General features: G+C 59.4%; 1 protein-coding gene across 1 annotated transcript; it reads right to left on the bottom strand.

The window, feature by feature from the left end:
- Positions 1-3,024: 3,024 nt before the first annotated feature.
- On the bottom strand, positions 3,025-13,998 carry ZDHHC19 (zinc finger DHHC-type palmitoyltransferase 19). Its single transcript, XM_065557531.1, is given in 9 exon segments — positions 3,025-3,259; positions 5,584-5,647; positions 6,098-6,260; positions 7,122-7,207; positions 8,217-8,322; positions 8,729-8,901; positions 9,709-9,848; positions 11,502-11,623; positions 13,828-13,998. Coding segments are annotated over 9 exon segments (1,122 nt in total). The 5' UTR covers positions 13,992-13,998; the 3' UTR covers positions 3,025-3,155.
- Positions 13,999-18,057: the final 4,059 nt, after the last annotated feature.

The raw sequence follows: 18,057 nt of genomic DNA, 5'->3' as shown, positions 1-18,057 counted from the left end.
AACTCCCCTAGAAACTAAGGTGCATCACAGATCTCTCTGCTCCAAGGCCTCACCATTGAACTTGGGTGACATGGGGTGAAAATCCCGCTGGGCATGGGGCCAGCACGCTGCCTGGGCACCCCACAAGTCCTTCCTGCGCCCCAAAGGTGACAGAGGCGAGGCCGAGAGAGCGTACGGCATGTACATTACCGAGAGTCGTCCGTCCCCGCTCACACCCACTAACTGACGTGTAACTCACAATGCCAGAGAGGCGCATTGGTGCTGGATGGCCTACGGGTCGCCTGTCCCACACAAGCAACGCCTGGCTCAGTCCTGGCAATCTCACTGCAGCAAATATGTTACTTCCAGGGTGTTTGTCCACAGAGGATAGCGTGGGAGGTCTCCACTGAAAGCGCGTGACTTTTCAATGTGCATGATCATGATGTGATGTGTGTACGGGTAATCGTTAAGAAGAAGGTAACTATACTGAATGTTATGCCCGTGTGGTCTGAAGGTTGAAAGGAGTCACCAGGCAGTGATATCACTTGGTGATGGTCTAGTCATGCGGGATGGGGTTGCCGGTGACGTAATGTACAGCTCAGTTGTCTACTCTGGCCCCATCCCGGAACAGCCAATGGAAAATCATCAAAGCCAACAGCAAAGGAGCGAAACCACCTTGTCTGTGAATAGAGACGAAAGCACACCGAGTGGGGAGAGGTCCTCTGCCCCCATTCACGGGGGAGGCCGCTCGCTCAGCAGGGCTGTCCAATGAACATTCGGATCCTGGTTCCCATGAGGCAACAGACTGAGATTTGTGGGGAAACCTCCTGTACGAGATAGGAAAGGGAACTATAGATTTAGTTGGGGTTGGTCCTGCTTTGAGCAGGGGGTGGGACTAGATGACCTCCTGAAGTCCCTTCCAACCCTGAGATTCTATGATTCTATGAAGTGTAGGGCCTGGTTTGCGGTGGGTGATTTCGCATCGTTTGTTTCCATCACTCTCTCTTGTTTCGAGTGGAATCTCCTTAAATAAACTGTCGCTGGCTTTATTACCAGTGTTGAGTGTTCCCCAAGAGCTGTGGGCAAAGGTAAAACTGGGGTACGCTGCTCCCATGGGGGCAGAGGAGCTGGGATTTCGGTGATTAGCTGGTGTCAGGGGCTGGATAGCACAGGGGAGGGATTCAAGAGGATTTGGGGAGGAGGGTTACCCCTCGTTAAGCTGCTGGCAGGACTGGGCTGGCCTAGCCCAGAGGAGATTGCTTGAGTGGTTGAAAGGCAGGCGGGGTCAGGGAGCTACCGCAAGAGAGACGCCCTCACGCTGGAGCTGGGGGGGGGGGAACAGGGTGACTCAGTCCTGGGTACCCTGAGCTCCATCACACGCCCCACTCCACACACGCGCCCGTCGCCAAGTGGGTAACACAGGCTGGATGTTACCCAGCCCGAGGCTGGGAAGGCTGCGAACCTCTGGCAGGAGACGTCTGGGGAAAGCAGCTTAACAACAAACCTACTGCGGGGAGCCTGGCCGAGCGAGCCCCCCCGCCCCCCCTGCTGTTCTGGGGCAATGCCCGGGCTGGGGAAAGGAGGCTGCCTGCCTCGCATAGAGGAGCTGGAAAGCGCTGTGCGATGCCAGTGCCCGAGGGGCCTCTTCCCTGCCAGCCCCGCCCGCCCGCGCCCGCGCCCGCCAGCCACCGCAGATAAAGGCAGCTGTTCGCTACCGGGGAGGGAAGGGGGGGGGGGGTCATGCCACAGGCCGGATCCGACGCCCGCTGAAGTTAATGGGAATTCTCCTGCTGGCGTCTATGGGCCTTGGATCAGGCCCTGCCTGGGTTGGGGCTGTCTGGTGCGCCCAGCTCCTGCCAGCACAAAGCTACGCCCAGATCCCCCAGCGGCTGCAGGCTGCCCTAGCGGTGCCGCTGTCAGCAGACGCCAGCTGCGGGCCTGGCCCCAAACACTTGGCTCCCTGTGTAGCGCTGGCGGCATAGACGTTGCCCGCGGGCGCTGTTCCCAGCTCCAGGGATCTGCCCAGAATCGGGCCCTGTGGGTGTGAGGCCCAGCGGGTCCCCGCGCGTGTAAGAACAGCCTCTCCAGCTAGCTGCCCTTCCGACGCGGGGTCACTCGGAGGGATGGACGTTTTGCCACCCTCCAGCCCATGGGACGCGCGTTGGGTTCATGGGCAGCCAGGTTCTGGTTGGCTCCCGTGTCGTTCCTACGGAGCACGGCTCTCGGGGGCCCACAGCGTCCCATGCATTGTTGGGCCGCTGCTTCGGGGCTGCGCCCGGGCCTGTGGAGCGAGCCCAGCTCATCGCAGGCCCGGTGGAGCGGCACCTGCTGCCACGAGATCTTCAGCCCAGCTCCAGTGCTGGTGCCACAGCCCACGCCAATGAGGCGCCAGTTTAATTATAGCCCCGCGGGGAGGGAAATGAAACCCGGAGCCAGGAGCAGAACTATTCCGATGAATGGGCGGAAGCCGTGCAAGCTGTTGCACGCTCCCCGCAACGTCTCAGCCCAGGGCACCAGCGACTGGGTCGCTCCTGGCCTCGCTGGGCCGGCTACGGCTGCCCCCATCTCTGCCCTAGGTGGTTGATGGCGCCATCCCCCCCCCTCAACCCCTCCAGCCCCACTCAGCCAGAGAGGAGTGGCAGATACGTGACTCAAGCCCGTCTCTCTGCCCAGCTGGTCCAGCCCCGCCCCTGCCCTGGGGCTGGATGTGCTGCCGGTGAGCGAGACATGAGGTGTGCCAATCAGAGCAGTGCCGCACACTCGCTGCCAGGGAACCGGGCACCCCCCTGGTGAGGAGTGGCGGGGGAGGCTGAATTTTGCCCTGCCTGCACTGCGGCTGCTTGAATAATGGACATAACTAATTTCGAGCTGATTTTCCCATCGCGCGCCCAGCTCCGTCCCTCGCCCTCTAGCATCGCCCGGCCAAATGCACCCTCCAACCAGGGCTCGCATGCACAACGGGCGTCTAGGCAGGCAGGAGCCGGGCAGGGCACCTGCAGAGGGGTGCTGCCCCCTACAGGCCAGCACCAAAATGCCCATCGCTCTGAGGTCTTAGCCGCTGAGACATGGACCAAAAGCGCTTGGGGATAGAAACTTTATTCATCAGTTTGTCCAGGGTTTTCTCTCGGGGAACCTTCGTGCCTGGAATAAACCAGGAGCTGCCGTCAGGGGTCCCTTTAAATGTCAGACACTGAAAGGAGCGCGGCCGTGGGCGAGACCGCTCTGCTGCTGCTGTGTATTTGGGATTTCCAGTGTGTGCCTCCTCCGCCATCCGCCGTGCCTGAGACCGGAGAGGAGAAAGTGGAACAAGAAGTCCTAACGAGGAGCAACTCCCGCTTGTCCCCTGGAGAGGCCATGGCCATCAGCAAAAGAAGGCTGCACCTGCTAACAGAGCAGGGCTGGATTCTAGTCCCCTCTCTGCCACCCGTCCCCTGCATGGTCTTTGACAAGTCCCTTAGGGCCTGGGTTTCCCGAGAGCTCAGGGCCAGGTTTGCTAGGGCTCAGCGCTCGGGACCTGCTTCCCAGCTCTGCTGAGCACCCGGTCAAGGCTGTCGATGCCCATCTGTGGCAGGCCCTGCACCCCCTCCTCCGCAGGGGAGGGGGCAGGTCGGGTCATGTTCAGAACCTAGCCTTTAACCAACAGGCAGAGCCAGGCGCACGGGGCCTGGAATCCTGCTGAGACCTGGCTGGAGCAGCTGCACGCAGGATCACGCACAGATCAAGGCCATCCTTTCTGGGACTGTCGGGCGGTTTCATGCTAAGTCACAGTCTTGGTCACCCCTTTGCTTTGTGTACAGATGCGTGCAGCGCTGAGAGGAGTTCTATGAAAGCCTGGTTATCAGCAGGGAGCTCAAAGTTCTCCGATAAAAAGCCATTCAAAGCCGTGTTTTTCCGCAATTAAAATGAAACGCTGAACGTTAGTTTCCCCAGCCACCATATGTCCAGGTATCTATCAGTGGAGCGCCATGGTTTATCGATACGCCGCAGAACCCCGTTTCGCCAAGTCTCCATTATCCGGCGCTCCGTATGACCTGAACCGGGGCTGACAGCCCAAGCCCTGGGTGGCAGGGCACGGGCAGTCAGTCCTGGTTAGGTTAATTCGGAGAGCTGGATAATGGAGACTCGGAAAAACGGGGGCCTACTGTCTGTTTTTTTTTTTTTTTCCACAAAATGTAAAAGCTAAAGATTCTCTGTAAAAACACAAATTCTGTGTTTTCCCGCAGCAAATGGATTTCAAATGGGATGTCTCCAAATGGGACATTACACCCCATAATGTATAAAACCACGATCCATCTGTTAAACGTATGTTGGTGTTTTGCCGCCTTTAAATGCTTTCAGAGTGACGTCAACTTAATAATCACCTTTCTGCCTGCACATTTTCCTCCCGTCATTGCTACCGAAAGCCCCTGAAGGTGACTAAAATTTAAAGAGAAAAATATTTCTCTTTCATTTGTCAGTTTCCTTTATATGTCATTTTCACCACTTCCCCTTTATAGCTTATTTAGTCAGATTTCCTTTTCCCTGCTGATTGTGTGAGTCCTTCACACAGCAACAGGGGAGCAGAAACATTTAAAAATAGTTAACTGTGATTGTAAACCTCTCAAAAATGGCAGGAAATGTGGGTGGGTGGGTGGGGTAGGATCTGAATTAACTCTAACTCTGTTCTTATTAAAATCGATTTCAGTTTTTCATTGGGTGAGTGTTTCTGTCCTGTGCTATGCAGGACGTCACATTAGATGAGCATAATTGTCCCTTCTGGCCTCTCAATCCGTGAGTTGGAGCCGGGAGTAGAAAACAGCAAACAGTTCTGTGAAGATCATCTAATTCATTGAAAGGGTTTTCAGTCTGTTTCGAAGTGTGTGACAAAGTGTTTCCCAGGATGGAACCGCATCGGCCAGCGCAAGCGGTGGGGGAGAAGCTCCAAGCATTGCTCTGAACGTTTGTATTGATGTTTTGCATTGGAGTTGCTGAAATGCCAACAACTGCAGCAAGAAATCAAAACGCGGAAAATGCCGACCAGCCCGGCCATGAACGGAGCTGACAAACCTTCCTCCAAGGCTCATGACAGCTACTCACATGTCGCCAGTGGAAAAGAGACACAGTGAAGCCTCCGGCATGCCTGGCAAGTCTTTTCCTTTTAACACGAAAACCTCGGCCTCTGTGTTGTTGGGTGGGACTTTTCCCGTCTCTGTCACAACCTCCCACCAGCCTTACTGCCCGAATGGCAAAGGAAAAGCCTCAGGGGTACAAAAGGCGAGTCATTTGGCCTAGGGGATGGACCAGTGGACTGAGAGACATAGGTTCTATTCCCAGCTCTGCCATTGGCCTGTTGGGATCCTTTGATACATCACTTCCCCTCTCCGTGCCTCAGTTTCCCTGCTGTACCATGGGGATGAAGATACTGCCCTCCTTTGTAAAGTGCTTGGAGATTCTGGCCCCTACTGAAGTCAATGGGAGTTTTGCCATTGATTTTGGGGGCGGGGGGAGGAGGGAGATTTTACCCCTGGACTTTGTGAAGCCCCAGAGCTAAGACCGGAGGAAAGCAGGGCTCTGGGGGTGCCACGCTGGGTGAGACCGGGGAGCGATCTGGGAGGTTCTGCTCACCTGTCATCGCCACGTTCGTCTTCCTCTCTAGGCTTGCCGGCCACCAGGTCCCCTTGGCGCCAGCCTGCAGAGAGACGCACCGAGCCAAGGTGCAAATGGAAAGTGACATGCCCACCACTGGCGTTGGCACCTCTCCCATGTCCCCCCCCTTGTGGCTTCAATGGGGGCTAAGGGCAGCCGCACCTCTCGGGAGCAGGTGAAATCCCACCTGGGAGGGGCCGGACGCTGCTGCTGCTTCCAGACATTCCTGAGGCCAGGGAGCCGGGAATGCCAGGGTGTTCTATGGTGCTGGGCTCAAGGCCTGGAGCCAGGCTGTCCTCGCTCCGGACAGGGAAAGGGGCACAGGGTCCATTAAGGAGAGAGCTGTGCAGCTAGTCCTGGGACGGCCTCCGGTGGCCACTGGTAACCCCGGCTGAGCCCTCCCCTCCGGGGCAGGCTGCTTGTGAGACGTGGCTCCCACAGGGACCCTGCCCTGCAGGAGGCTTCCCATGGCAGAGAACAAGTAGCCACCCACCTGGGCTGCCCGCCTCTGGCCAGGCAGGTTCTGGGGGCAGCGGTGGGATGAGAGTCCAGGAGGTGCCGTGTTCAGGCGTGACATCTGGGGAAGGAGCCGGGCCACGGGGGCCTTCCTGCCCCTGCGGGTCGCTGCCTTGGGTTCGGCGGCTCTAACCATGTACCTGGACGGGCAGAAGGCAGCTGCTCCCATGCCCGCTGGTCACAGCAAGCAGGCTCTAAAGGCAGAGCCCCAGCCGATGCAGAGCTAGAACCCGGGACCCACTACAGTGGAACCCCAACCGGTCTGGGAATGGTGGCGAATTGGCCCCTGCGTGAGTGCTGAGTCCAGAGCACGGCCCCGGGGCGGCCCAGGCTGGGAGCCAGAGAGCCACGGGGTGTCCACAAAGGCTCGTCTGCCAGGCAGCAGGGTGCAGGCGAGTGTGTGATTCCCAGCAAGGCCAGCTGGGAGCCGCCCTTCCCTGCAGAAATCCCCCCTTGGCGAGTCACCGGTAACGCTCGGAGCTCAGTACAGCATGGCGGGGGGATGGAGCACTGGGAAAGCCCCTCGGCAAACAGCGCGGCTCCTGTCCAGGGACTTTTCCTGGGACGTGTGCACGCGGCCACCTCGATCACTCATACATCCCGTCCCCCCCACTCCCTCCGCCGCCCCGGGATGGTGCTTGTCTGCTGAGATTGGAAGCTCTTTGGGACAGGGACCAATTCCTCGTATATGTTTATGCAGCGCCTAGCACGACGGGGCCCCGATCCTGACTGGGGCCCCTGGGCCCTAATGCAAGAGAATATGTATAAGATTCCAGGGAGGAGGCACCGGTGATCAATGACTCAGCCCAGCCGCCACAGTTCTTAAAGCGGGGGCTTCCCAGGGCTGGTGCGTCCTGTCCCTGCCTGGGCTGGGGTTAGGGATTGCAGCCGATCGCCTGCGTTCTCAGCTCGCCCCGGCACCCCCAGCCGGGACCAGCCCGGCTGGTCCCCCAGCCAGGGGGTTGTGACGGGAGGGGGGTAATCTGGGGCCTTGCACTCACTTGGGTCCCTGTGGGGCACACAGGGCCGCGTACCAGTTCCTGGCCCATCCCAGATCGAAGGGATTCGCTCTGCTCTCCTCGCGAAGCTGGGAACAGAAGAGACCCAACAGGCGGTGAGCTGGGGAGTGCTGGACCAGTGCTCCCCCACAGGGGACGGGGCTCTGGCACAGGAGGGACGCAGGGTGCCCTCCGCTGGTCAGCGCTGGCACCTGCACCGGCTGTAGTTTCAGAGGCAGGGACTGGCTAGAGCGTAACAAGCTGGGGAGGACGATGCTTTGCTGGAGGCATGTGTCAGAGCGAGGACGACGCCTGCAGGGCCGTGCCTCCGAGGCGCTAACACTGCACTGTGGCCGTCAACTGCATCCTGGCCCCATTGCCGCCGGGGCTGTGCCCTGAGCATGGCTGGCCTAGCCCCTCCTGAGGCCAAGCCTCCAGCCCGTGCGCCCGTCAGCCAGCGGCACTGATGTCCCCACCAGGCTGGCTGATGGCCTGGAAGGGACCCTGCAGGGCGAGGTCTGTCTCTTCAAGGCCGGCCCCGAGCCCCCCATCCCCAGCGCACGCACCGGCTCTCAGAGCCAGCGAGACTCAGGGGCTCCCAGGGCGGGCGCGCAGCTGGGAAAGCAAAGGGCGCCGTGTGAGCGCGCCAAAACACACACGAGCCGCTTGGCTTGGCGAGCGCTGGAGCAACCGGGCTGGTTATGCAACCGCTGCGCACCAGCCAGTCCCAGCGGACTGAGCCAGAGCCCCCCCGAAGCGCCCCCAGCCTCACACACAGGCGCCTTTGACGCGGGCCTGAGCAGGCAAGAATCCCAGTGATGAGAAAGAGGGTCGGGGGGCAGGAGTGCAGGCAGCAGAGCTGCAGGATCAGGCCCCTTGCATGCACATGCACCATACGCATGCACATGTATGCATGCACACGTACACACACATGTACACACGTATGTACACACACACACACGTGCCCGCACACAAATTGTTTTATTGGACAGATTCCCCATGACTAGAGCCTGGAGCAGCTTTTACCCTCTGGTTCTACCGCCACCAGCTGCTGCTCCCACGCCCTGAGCCCCAGGCTGGGATCCCTCCTCCCCATACCTTGAGCTCATAGGTGCGTTTAGCGAGGGTGATGAAACTGGCCTGGGATCCCACCAGGATCAGGAGGGGCAGCAGGTAGAGAGCGGCCGGGATGGTCACCATGATGCTGGCAGCAGGAGAGTAAGGGAAGGATATAAAGCCAGGTCTGAGGGGCGAGTCCTCTGCCCTCCCACTGAGTGTGGGACACAGCCTGTGTGTGCGTGTGTGTGACATCCTGAAGGACCACAAAGATCAGCCCCAGCCCCCTGGAGCCTGGCCTGGCCTGTGTGGGGTGAAGCTCAGTGCGTTTGCATCATGCCAGCTGCGTGCCCAGGGGTGGGGTGGGTGCTCCGTGCCAGCTGTGCACCCAGGGGTGGGTGCTCCGTGCCAGCTGTGCGCCCAGGGGTGGATGCTCCGTGCCAGCTGCGCGCCCAGGGCTGGGTGCTCAGGGACCTGTGGCAGGGGGACGCCCAGGGCTGGGTGCTCAGGGACCCGTGGCAGCGGGACGCCCTGGCTCGTCTCTCCAAGGATACGCACAGATCTTCTCGGCGCCATAGGCCTGGTGGGAGTTGAGCACCAGGTAGGTGATGCAGGAAGCCAGAACCACCACGTTGTAGCCGCACAGGAAGGCCACGAACAGGAAGAAGAAGCGGAAGTTGCGGCAGCCAATGCAGTTGTTCAGCCACTTACAGTGGTGGTCGAACTCCTGGGGGTGCAGGGAAAGTGCCCGATGTCAGCGCTGCCACGTCCCCGCTGGGCCACTGCACGGCCCCCCTCCAGGGGCCCCCCTCCAGGAGCAGCTGCAGCCGTTGGCCCAGTGTCGCGGTGAGCCAGCCTGTCCTACGGCTAATGGGGAAGTAGGAACAGGTGTGGGAGGGCTCAGGCGGTGTACGTGACTGTGAGTCTATGGGGGAGCTGCAGATCTGCATGTGCAGGGTGGCTGTGTTTGTGACAGCGTGTGTATACGGGTGCATGGGCCGGGTGCAGATCTGCGTGTGCAGGGTGGCTGTGTTTGTGATGGCGTGTGTATACAGGTGCATGGGCCGGATACAGATCTGCGTGTGCAGGGTGGCTGTGTTTGTGACAGCGTTTGTATACGGGTGCATGGACCGGGTACAGATCTGCGTGTGCAGGGTGGCTGTGTTTGTGACAGCGTGTGTATACGGGTGCATGGGCCGGGTACAGATCTGCGTGTGCAGGGTGGCTGTGTTTGTGACAGCGTGTGTATACGGGTGCATGGGCCGGGTACAGATCTGCGTGTGCAGGGTGGCTGTGTTTGTGACAGCGTGTGTATACGGGTGCATGGACCGGGTACAGATCTGCGTGTGCAGGGTGGCTGTGTTTGTGCCGGCGTGTGTATATGGGCTTATGGACGTGGTGTGGGGCTGTGTGTGCAGGTGTCTGTGTTTGTGGCCGTGTGTGGCTGTGTTTGTGCCGGCGTGTGTATTCGGGCGTACGGGTGGGCTAGCAGGCTCCCAGGCTAGGGTACCGAGCGCAGCCCCGCCGGGCTCACCTCCACACAGACGTTGCACCAGGGGCAGTGGAAGGTCCGTGGCGGGCAGTAGTACTGGCACTTCTGGCACCAGTGCAGATCGAAGCGTCTCTCCTTGACACGAAGCGCCTGGATCACTAACCCGGCCCGGCCCTCGGCCCCTGGCTCCGGGAGACACAGCGTGGGGTGAGCCTGTGGGGTGACTCCCAGCGACAGGGCCTGGCCCGACACCGGCCTCAGAAGGAGCTGGGCAGGGAGCTCAAAGCAGGCTCGGGAGCTGGGCTGGCCGAGCGGCGCCGGGGAACAAGGACCCTGCCCTGATGTACAGCGCAAAGCACCGATGAGGGCAAGGGAGGTTGTGGATTGTTCCCTGGACCCTCTGCCCAGCCCCGGGACCCAGCTCCCAGCTCCACGGTGCTTTGCTGTCCCCGTGCGGGGCGCTAGGCTGCCCTGAGAGAAGCCGGCTGTGGCCCATGCCCGGGCAGTGGGGCTGCCAGGAGATCTGCGGTGCTAGGAGGCGGGTGAAGCGAGGAGGCTGGAGGGCAGGGGACAGTGGCTTGTAGTGGAAGGCCACGGAAATCCACCGGCGCTGGCTGGGAGACTCGGAGGCGTCCCGCCTTGTAGCCGGTATGTGGGGAGTTTGGAGGGCCTCAGCCTGGCTCCTAGGGGACAGCCATGCCAGTCACACACCCACCACCGACGGCACTGGCTGGGCCAGACAGACCCGCCTGAGCCCTTGGCTGGGCCCAGTGGGGAGCTTGCACTGCTTCTGTCCAGGCTGCGTGGGTTCCTGTGGGCATGTCTGCCTCTGGCGCTGCCCGGCTGGCCCCTCGCACCAGCGCAGCCTCACTGGAAAAGCCAGCTTGGGACAGAGCCATTCCAGGCCTCCTGGGTGCCAGGGCCAGGGAAAGGCCACGTTCTCAGGGAGCCTTGGTTACCAGATCCCCCTCCAGGCCAGGATGTGTCTAGACCCCCCTCCCCGCCCTGGGCCACAGGAGCAGAAACTGGCAGCTGCGCTGGGTGGGACTGGTCTGGCTGCGGCCTGCACTTGTACGTCCAGGGACGCTCTGTTCCGCTCAGTGCAGACCGCTGCAGTCATGCGTGCTGTGTGCCTCTGAGGGGACTTTACTTGGATTCTTTCTTGCTTTGGTTTTTCCCTCCTGCTCTTTCTGACTCATTGCTGGCAGCCAGGATGCCGGCCCGCCGTGCTGCAGCCAGGCCCACGACGGCCCTTATTCGGTAGTGGGGAGGTGCTGCCACCCCACCCGAGACGGAGCATTGCACGGTGAACGTGGCTTTCATTATTGAAGGGAACGGCCGAATGCATCTGTGCATCCTGCCCTCTGCTGGACGTAGATGTCACTGCTCAACAGCGTGTCATAGACCCTATATTGCTAACAGCTGCGGAGGAGTCGCCCCAGCGCCAGTGGCTGGGGCTGTGCTTTGAGGATCTGAGCTCGCACCTCATCTCTAACCCCAAGTTCCCAGAGGCCAGGGATTTAATACGTTATGTTTGTCAAGCAGATTTGCTCATTGCTGGCTTCCAGCCTCTGTCTGTGCAGCCGTGGCTGGGTGAGCAGCTCCACGGGGGGCACTGGGGGGCAGTCAGGTGCCCGTCCCCGTCCTGCCCGTAAGTTAGGCTTCTGCAGGACCCAGGGAAACCCCGGACGGTGACTTGAGGCATCCCACCCTGGGAGCTGGAGGGCCAGGGAGAACTGCAGAGCCCTCACAGCAAAGACCAGCTGTCCCTTCTCTGCCTACAGGGCCCAGCTGCCTGGCCCTCCCCTCGGGAGCCCGGGCCGTGCTCCTGTTACCTCGGTGAAGGATCCCGGGGTCCGTGAAGCTGGCCAGCAGGAGGTTGGCCACGGCTGGGATGAAAAGGATGCCTGTGACCAGGGGGAAAGCCAGGGACACGTGGACGGCCAGCCAGCTGCATCTGAAACCGAAAGAGAGGGGAGGGTGGCAGCCTGCAGCCAGCGAGCTCTGGGTGCTAAGCAGGGGGAGCTGCTCAGTGCTTGGCTGGCAGAGAAAGACGCCAGCAGGGCTGGGGATGGGGGGCTGCACCCTCAGGATCTGCCCGCACCCAGAGGAAGGGGAGATCGAGGCCATGTGTGGCCACTGCAGACCCCTGACCCTCTTCCTGAGGTGGGGCAGCCATTCCCGCTCAGCCCCTCCTGCTGGGGGTGGGGGTGGGCTTGAGAGCCCACGTGGCACCGACGAAGCACGAGTACACGTCTGTGGTGCCGGGCGGGGAGGTGCACCCCCAGGCGCCGTGGAGACGGACCCAGTGAAAATAACCAGGGGGAAGGGGCCCAGACTTTTCTGACCCTCAGGGAAGGACTGATCTGATTTGGGCACCAGGGTTCGTGTCCTCTCTGCTGCGGCCCGTCCCTGGCAGGCGTGGACTCTGCTGCGGCCCGTCCGTGGCCCTGGCACCCTGCCCAGCTGGCGGGATAGTTGCCATGGAGAAGTTAGAGTCTCAGTGGGTGTGTGGGAGAGATGGGCTCAGCGCGGCCCTGAGCTCTAATCCCGCCTCCGGTGCTGACGCCATCTGAGTCGGCCCCTGACCTCACTCTGGTTCCATGCCACAGTTTCCCCATCTGTAAAATGGGGCCAACCCGCCCAGCTGTGCAGGGTGTTCATTGGCGCTGGCTGGTGCACAAGGGCCTAGGTCCAGAGGCTGAACGCTCTGTCTTTCAATGCTGACTTCTGGGGGATTTGCGCACTGGCTAGTGAAATCCATCTACAGCTGGCAAGGCCGCCCCAGCATGGCTCTGAACCCGACACAGACACCGTGCGAACGAAGAACCCTCCCCTATCCGGCTGGCTCCCCACAGGCCTTGGGCCTCTTGACACCCCAGGGGGCTCTGACCCATAGCACAAGCTGCTCTGCCTGCCAGGGGGACGGGCTCAGGTGCTGGGGAACATGTGCTAAATTCATCAGGCACATCCCAGCCCTCTCTCCATGCCCAGCAGGGCCTGGCGCTCCAGGGCCTCTCCCCTTCTCTGCAGCCGGACACCCTCTGCCCTTGCTGGGCCTGCTCGGCTGCCCTTATCCCCGGTGACTCATCTCTGAGGGGGAGGCGTTGTCCCAGCCAGGCCAGATCACCCTGTGTCCCCTCTGATCCCTTGCCAAGCTGTGCCCTGGGCGGAGCTGGCTTCCAGGAAGTGTAGGTCAATAACCGGCCGGGGCTCGGGGGCAGGTGGGGTTTGCAGGGCTGGGTCACAAAGGTGCCTGCCCATCTGGGATTGACCTCGTCCTCGTCCCCCCTCTCCCCGGGGCAGCTCCAAGCACTCCGCAGTCTGTAAGCGTTCAAGGGTCACCTTAGGGCAGATTGCAGCCCCCTCTGGGGTGGAGGCAGCAGCGGGAGAGGCTTTGGCTAAGAGCACCGGGATAAACGCCTGTCCGGGAAAGCACCCGCGGGGTCCCGGCTGCCCACGCCCAGCAGTCAGGAGCTGTAATTCCTGCCTGGAGGAACGGGCGGGCGGCCATTACAGACCCCGGTGCAGCTGAGCCAGTGGGGGTTCGAACCGGCCGCCTGCTTACGGGAAGGAGAAGAACAGGCCGCTCAGGGCCACGAGGGAGCTGAAGTGAAAGGAAGCGAGGAGGCTGGGCAGGACCCAGCGTGGCAGCCCTCTGGCAGGGATCATGGCGGTGGCTGTGTGAGCCCCCCGCACAGCCAGGGCTCTCCGAGACCCCCGGAACCTCCCCCCCCCAGAATGTAGGCATCCCGTTCCCTCGGTTACACACTGACCTCGCAGGGAGTGCCGCGGTGGGACATCACAATGGTGCACTGGGGCCATGTGAGAGGGGAGTGGGGTTTAGTGGCCAGAGCAGGGGGGCTGGGAGCCAGGACTCCTGGGTTCTATTCCCAGCTCTGGGAGGGGAGTGGGATTTAGTGGTTAGAGCAGGGGGAAGCTGGGAGCCAGGACTCCTGGGTTCTATCCCCGGCTCTGGGAGGGGAGTGGGGTCTAGTGGTTACAGCAGGAGGAGCTGAGAGTCAGGATTCCAGGGTTCAACCGCCACCCATTCATTGTGTGAGCTTGGGCAGGGCTCGTCCCCACTCCGTGCCTCAGTTTCCCCCTCTGTAAGGTGGGATGGGGTGACAGGTCCCTCCCCAGGAGCACTGTGGGACTTACTGACTAGGGTGTGGCCTTTAGAAGAGACGCACAAAGGCCCAGAGCTGCCGGCGGCTCTGTTTGAACAGCATCTCAGCATTGCTGACAGCCCTAAGCAAGGCAGTACCGCAGCTTCCGCAGGAGGGCGACAGAGAGAAGGCCCCAGAGACCCCCACTGAGCGCATTGCTCCAGGAAAGAGACTTGGGTGGGTGCAGCAGAAGGGGTGTTATTAGCCACCCTTCCCATGGGAAAACCGAGTCACGGAGCAAGGGAGTAGCTTGCCCCAGGCCTCCCAGCAGCAGAGCTGGGGAGAGGACCCAGGAGTCCTGGCTCCAAGCGCAACACACTGGAGTGCCTCCCCGTGCAGAACGCTGGGTTCCCTGCCCCCGCCCGGCTTCTCCTGGCTGACACACAAACACTGCCTAGGTGCAGCATGCAACAGCATTGGGGCCCTGAGCATTTCCTGGAGACCCATGGCCAGCTCGGGGGTGGGGGAGTGGTAGCCCAGCTGCTCTCTCCTTGCCCGCCCAGGGAGGTGGCACCGATCCCTGCTCTAACCCACGGCTTTAGCACCCAGCTGAGCAAACAGCAACCTCTGCTCCACTGATAGCACCAGCCCTGGCTCCCAGGGGCCACGGCTAGGCTGGGGAGCAGAGGGCACCAGCATTCAGGCCTGACCGCGGCTCTGGCCCTACCCCCCCTCTGCAGGATCTGGCAGGGTAAGAGCTGCAATGCCCACCTGGGGAGGGAGGCTGCCTCGGGGCCGCGACAGGCTGGCAGAACAGACCCTCAGCACCCGCTGTCAGTGCCACGTGGGCTGGGCTGTGCCAGCGGTCACACAGGGCCTCCCCACCAGCCTAGACCCAAGCAAGGGGCCAGAGCAGAGCGGGAGACTCAGGTGAGCATCAGCCCCCAGGCTGGGTGTGCGTTAGGAGCTTGTGATGTTAGGAGTGTAATATAATATCTCATTGAAAGGTGACAGGGCCAGAAAGAGTTAATTACCTCCCAGACTGACCTGACCCGGGGCCGAACTTTAAAGACTAGTTAGGAAGATCTGTAAACGAATAGAGCTTTGAAATGCAGCCGCCTTGTCAGAGGTAGAAGGGGAGCTGTTTGCTCACGGCTTGTGATGTAAGCAAACAAGTCTTGTCTATTACTGATTCAAAGATCAAAAAGGGAGTATTACCGTTTAGGAAGACACTTGAGTGAAATAGTATTATTGTCTCTATGTCTCTTTGAAGATGGGGTAACCTGAATCTGAACTGTTTAATGGATAAATTACCCTATGCTAATTGCCAGGATGTTTGGGAGACAAAGTTAAGCCTATTGTTTTCTCAGGCCAAGAGGCTGCTGGAAATGTATAAAAACCCTGGGACATGATCCTTCATCTCAGATCTGCTTTGGGTTTCAAGAAGGGAAACCCTAGGCCATAAGAACTGAGATCCCCAGTCACTGAATATGGACATTGGACTATAACCTCTGGACTATGTCTAAAAAAACTTTTGGCAACTACAAACTCACCAACTCTGCTATGTATCTGAACCTCAAGAAATTGAACTCAAATCTGTCTGTATATTGATCTTTCAACCAACTCTCTCTCTTTTCTTTTTTAATAAATTTTAGTTAATAAGAATTGGCAATAAGTGAATATTTTGGGTAAGAGCTAATTTATCATTTGACTTGTTTCTGGGGCTTGGTCCTTTGGGATTGGGAGAATCTTTTTTCTTTTCCTGGGGTATTGGTTTTCATAACCATTCATCCCCATAACGAGTGGCACTGGTGCTGATACTGGGAAACTGGAGTGTCTGAGGGAATTGCTTGTATAACTTATGGTTAGCCAGTGGGGTGAAACCGAAGTCCTCTCTGTCTGGCTGGTTTGGTGCCTTAATAATAAAGGACACCCAACTTTGGGCTGTGACTGCCCTGCTCTAAGCAATTTGTCCTGAATTGATACTCTCAGTTGTGTCCTGCCAGAGGCAGCATCGTTACAGACCTCGAGTTCACTCTGTGCTCTCGACAAGGCCTGAGAGCCAGGGTCCTGGCATCCCTAGGGACGAGACGGCCACGGGGATCAGCCCGGTCGTTGTGGCAGGAACGTGCCAGCCCCGGGGGAGTTCAGACGCTCTCTGCCAGGCTCGAGAGTCGTGCAAGCCCCCAGAACCATCCCCCTCTTGTGGGTCAGCCAGAAATAGCCATTCTTCCAGCCAGAGCCTGGTCAAAGTGGGGTTCGGACTTGACGGCAAGCTGGGACCGTTCAATCCTCCAGTCCAGCACAGGCCCTTAACTTTCCACCAGACCATCAACGAAGGTACTGAACGGTAACGGGCCTCGCCCCGATCCCTGCTGCAGACACCCGCTAGAAACCCCTCCACGCAATGAGGGTTCCCCGGCGGCAGCTCCTTCGAGAGCGCTCCCTTAGCTAGCTCTTAATCCACTGACCGTGTCCTCCGTTGATATTGCAGAGTGTTCGTGTGCTGTGGCGCTGAGTCAACCCCCTCACGAAAGTCTAAGTCTCTTACACCTATGCAGTGACCTTTAACCACCAAACTTGTAACCTCCCCGAAGAATGCAATCGGGTTTGTCTGACAAGACCTATTTTCCAGAAACCCACGTTGACTGACATGCATTGCATTCCTAGCTTTGATTTTATATTGATTAAATCCTGTATCAGCTTTTCCATTATTTCCTCCGGGATTGATTGATGTGAAGCTAACTCGTGTATTGAAAACTGTGTTAAAATAGCAATCGTCACTTTAAATTCTCAGAGGTTTTCTGGTCCTTCCAGGTTAGAGGGCTCCGTAGAGAAGTAGGCGATCAGTGCCTGTTTGCAGACTGACTGCCTAGAGAAAAGTAAGGGGAGTTGCGCCTTTCTGTTTTAGGGAGCAGCCTGCTTTGTTTCTCTCTGGTTTTGGCTTGTGTCATTGTTCTGGATTCTAAGAACTAAAGTCATGTTATGTTGCAGCCTTCCAGCAAGAGGAGTGATGGTTTTATCTAACGTCTCTCTGTGGGCCTTGAAACATAACACTAACCTGCCTAGTTACCCTGGGCGTCCCACTTGCCCTTTCTGAATACAACATGAGCACTCTTTCAGTCTTCTGGGATTTCCCGAGCATGCCACACTTTATCCAAAATTAACATCAGTGGCCAGAGCTCTCCTGAGCCAGCTTTGTTCGGACTCTTCTGCACAAGTTCCCTGCGGCAGCTGATTTATCTCAGCCAGTAGGTACCTGTCTCACACCTCCTTAGCTTCAGCCAAGCCCCAGAGAGGATAAAAGATGGATCGGATCAGATCCCTTTCCTTTTCTTATTCTCCTCTTAGCTCCCTGCCTACAGCCCCACCTGCCCCGCATAGCCAGAGCTAACCCCCTGCACCACACCCCTTTTGTACTGTGTGGGAGGTGGGGGCCACACTCACGGCTGGCCCAACCCTGATCCCTGCACTCAGGGCAGGTGGCTGGGCTCCATCCTTTGGGGATAAGGTTAACCCTTTCCCTGCCAGCTTCCACATGGGTTCTAATCATCCTGTGTCTAAACAGTCACGTTCACACTGGCCTGCCGGCCCTCCCCCGCTACTGTGGAACAAAGCAGCAAACACAGAGAGAAAGGGTGCTGGGTGGGGAGCAGAGGGAGGCAGCGCGGGGGGGCACACAGGCCTAGGCCTGGAGGCAGGGTTCCCTTACCAGCTGTGGGATCCTGGACAGTTCATCTCCCCTCCCCACTCATTGTCTGTCTTGTCTATTTAGCTTTTGGGAGCAGGGTCTGTCTCTTGCTCTGTTTATGTGCAGCTCCCCGAGCTCAGCGGGGGCCGTAGCAGGGGGGCTGCCCCTTTAAGGCCCCGCAGAGCCAGGCGCAGCATGCCCTGGCCTAAGGAGAAGCCCAGCAGGCGGGTGTTGGGACCCAGCTGATCCAGGCCACCCGCTAATGACTGGCTCCGAATCCCAGCTGGGAGCTATAAGTGAGGCCCAGGCGGGGGGAGGGGGGGGGCTAAACTGAAATATGTTCCGGAGCAGCAGGGGAAGGCTGCAAGGGGGGCAGGTAGAGCTGGTGCCCCCCTGCTGCTGCGGGACCCTGGAGCTGCTGGTGGGAGGAGGGCCCAGCATCCGGCCCAGCTCAGGACTCACCCGTTTGTTACGTTTCCCTATTTCTGGCGTTTGTGTGGCAGAAGAAATTAATCCAAGAGCCTGCGCACGAGGCGAAATCCTGGCATCGGGCAGAGCTGCCTCCGCTGTTTCGTCCCCAAGCTGTGCACA

The sequence above is a fragment of the Chrysemys picta genome, chromosome 9 (assembly GCF_011386835.1).
Source record: "Chrysemys picta bellii isolate R12L10 chromosome 9, ASM1138683v2, whole genome shotgun sequence".
Taxonomy (NCBI): Eukaryota; Metazoa; Chordata; order Testudines; family Emydidae; genus Chrysemys; species Chrysemys picta.
This window is presented reverse-complemented; position numbering and strand designations above follow the sequence as displayed.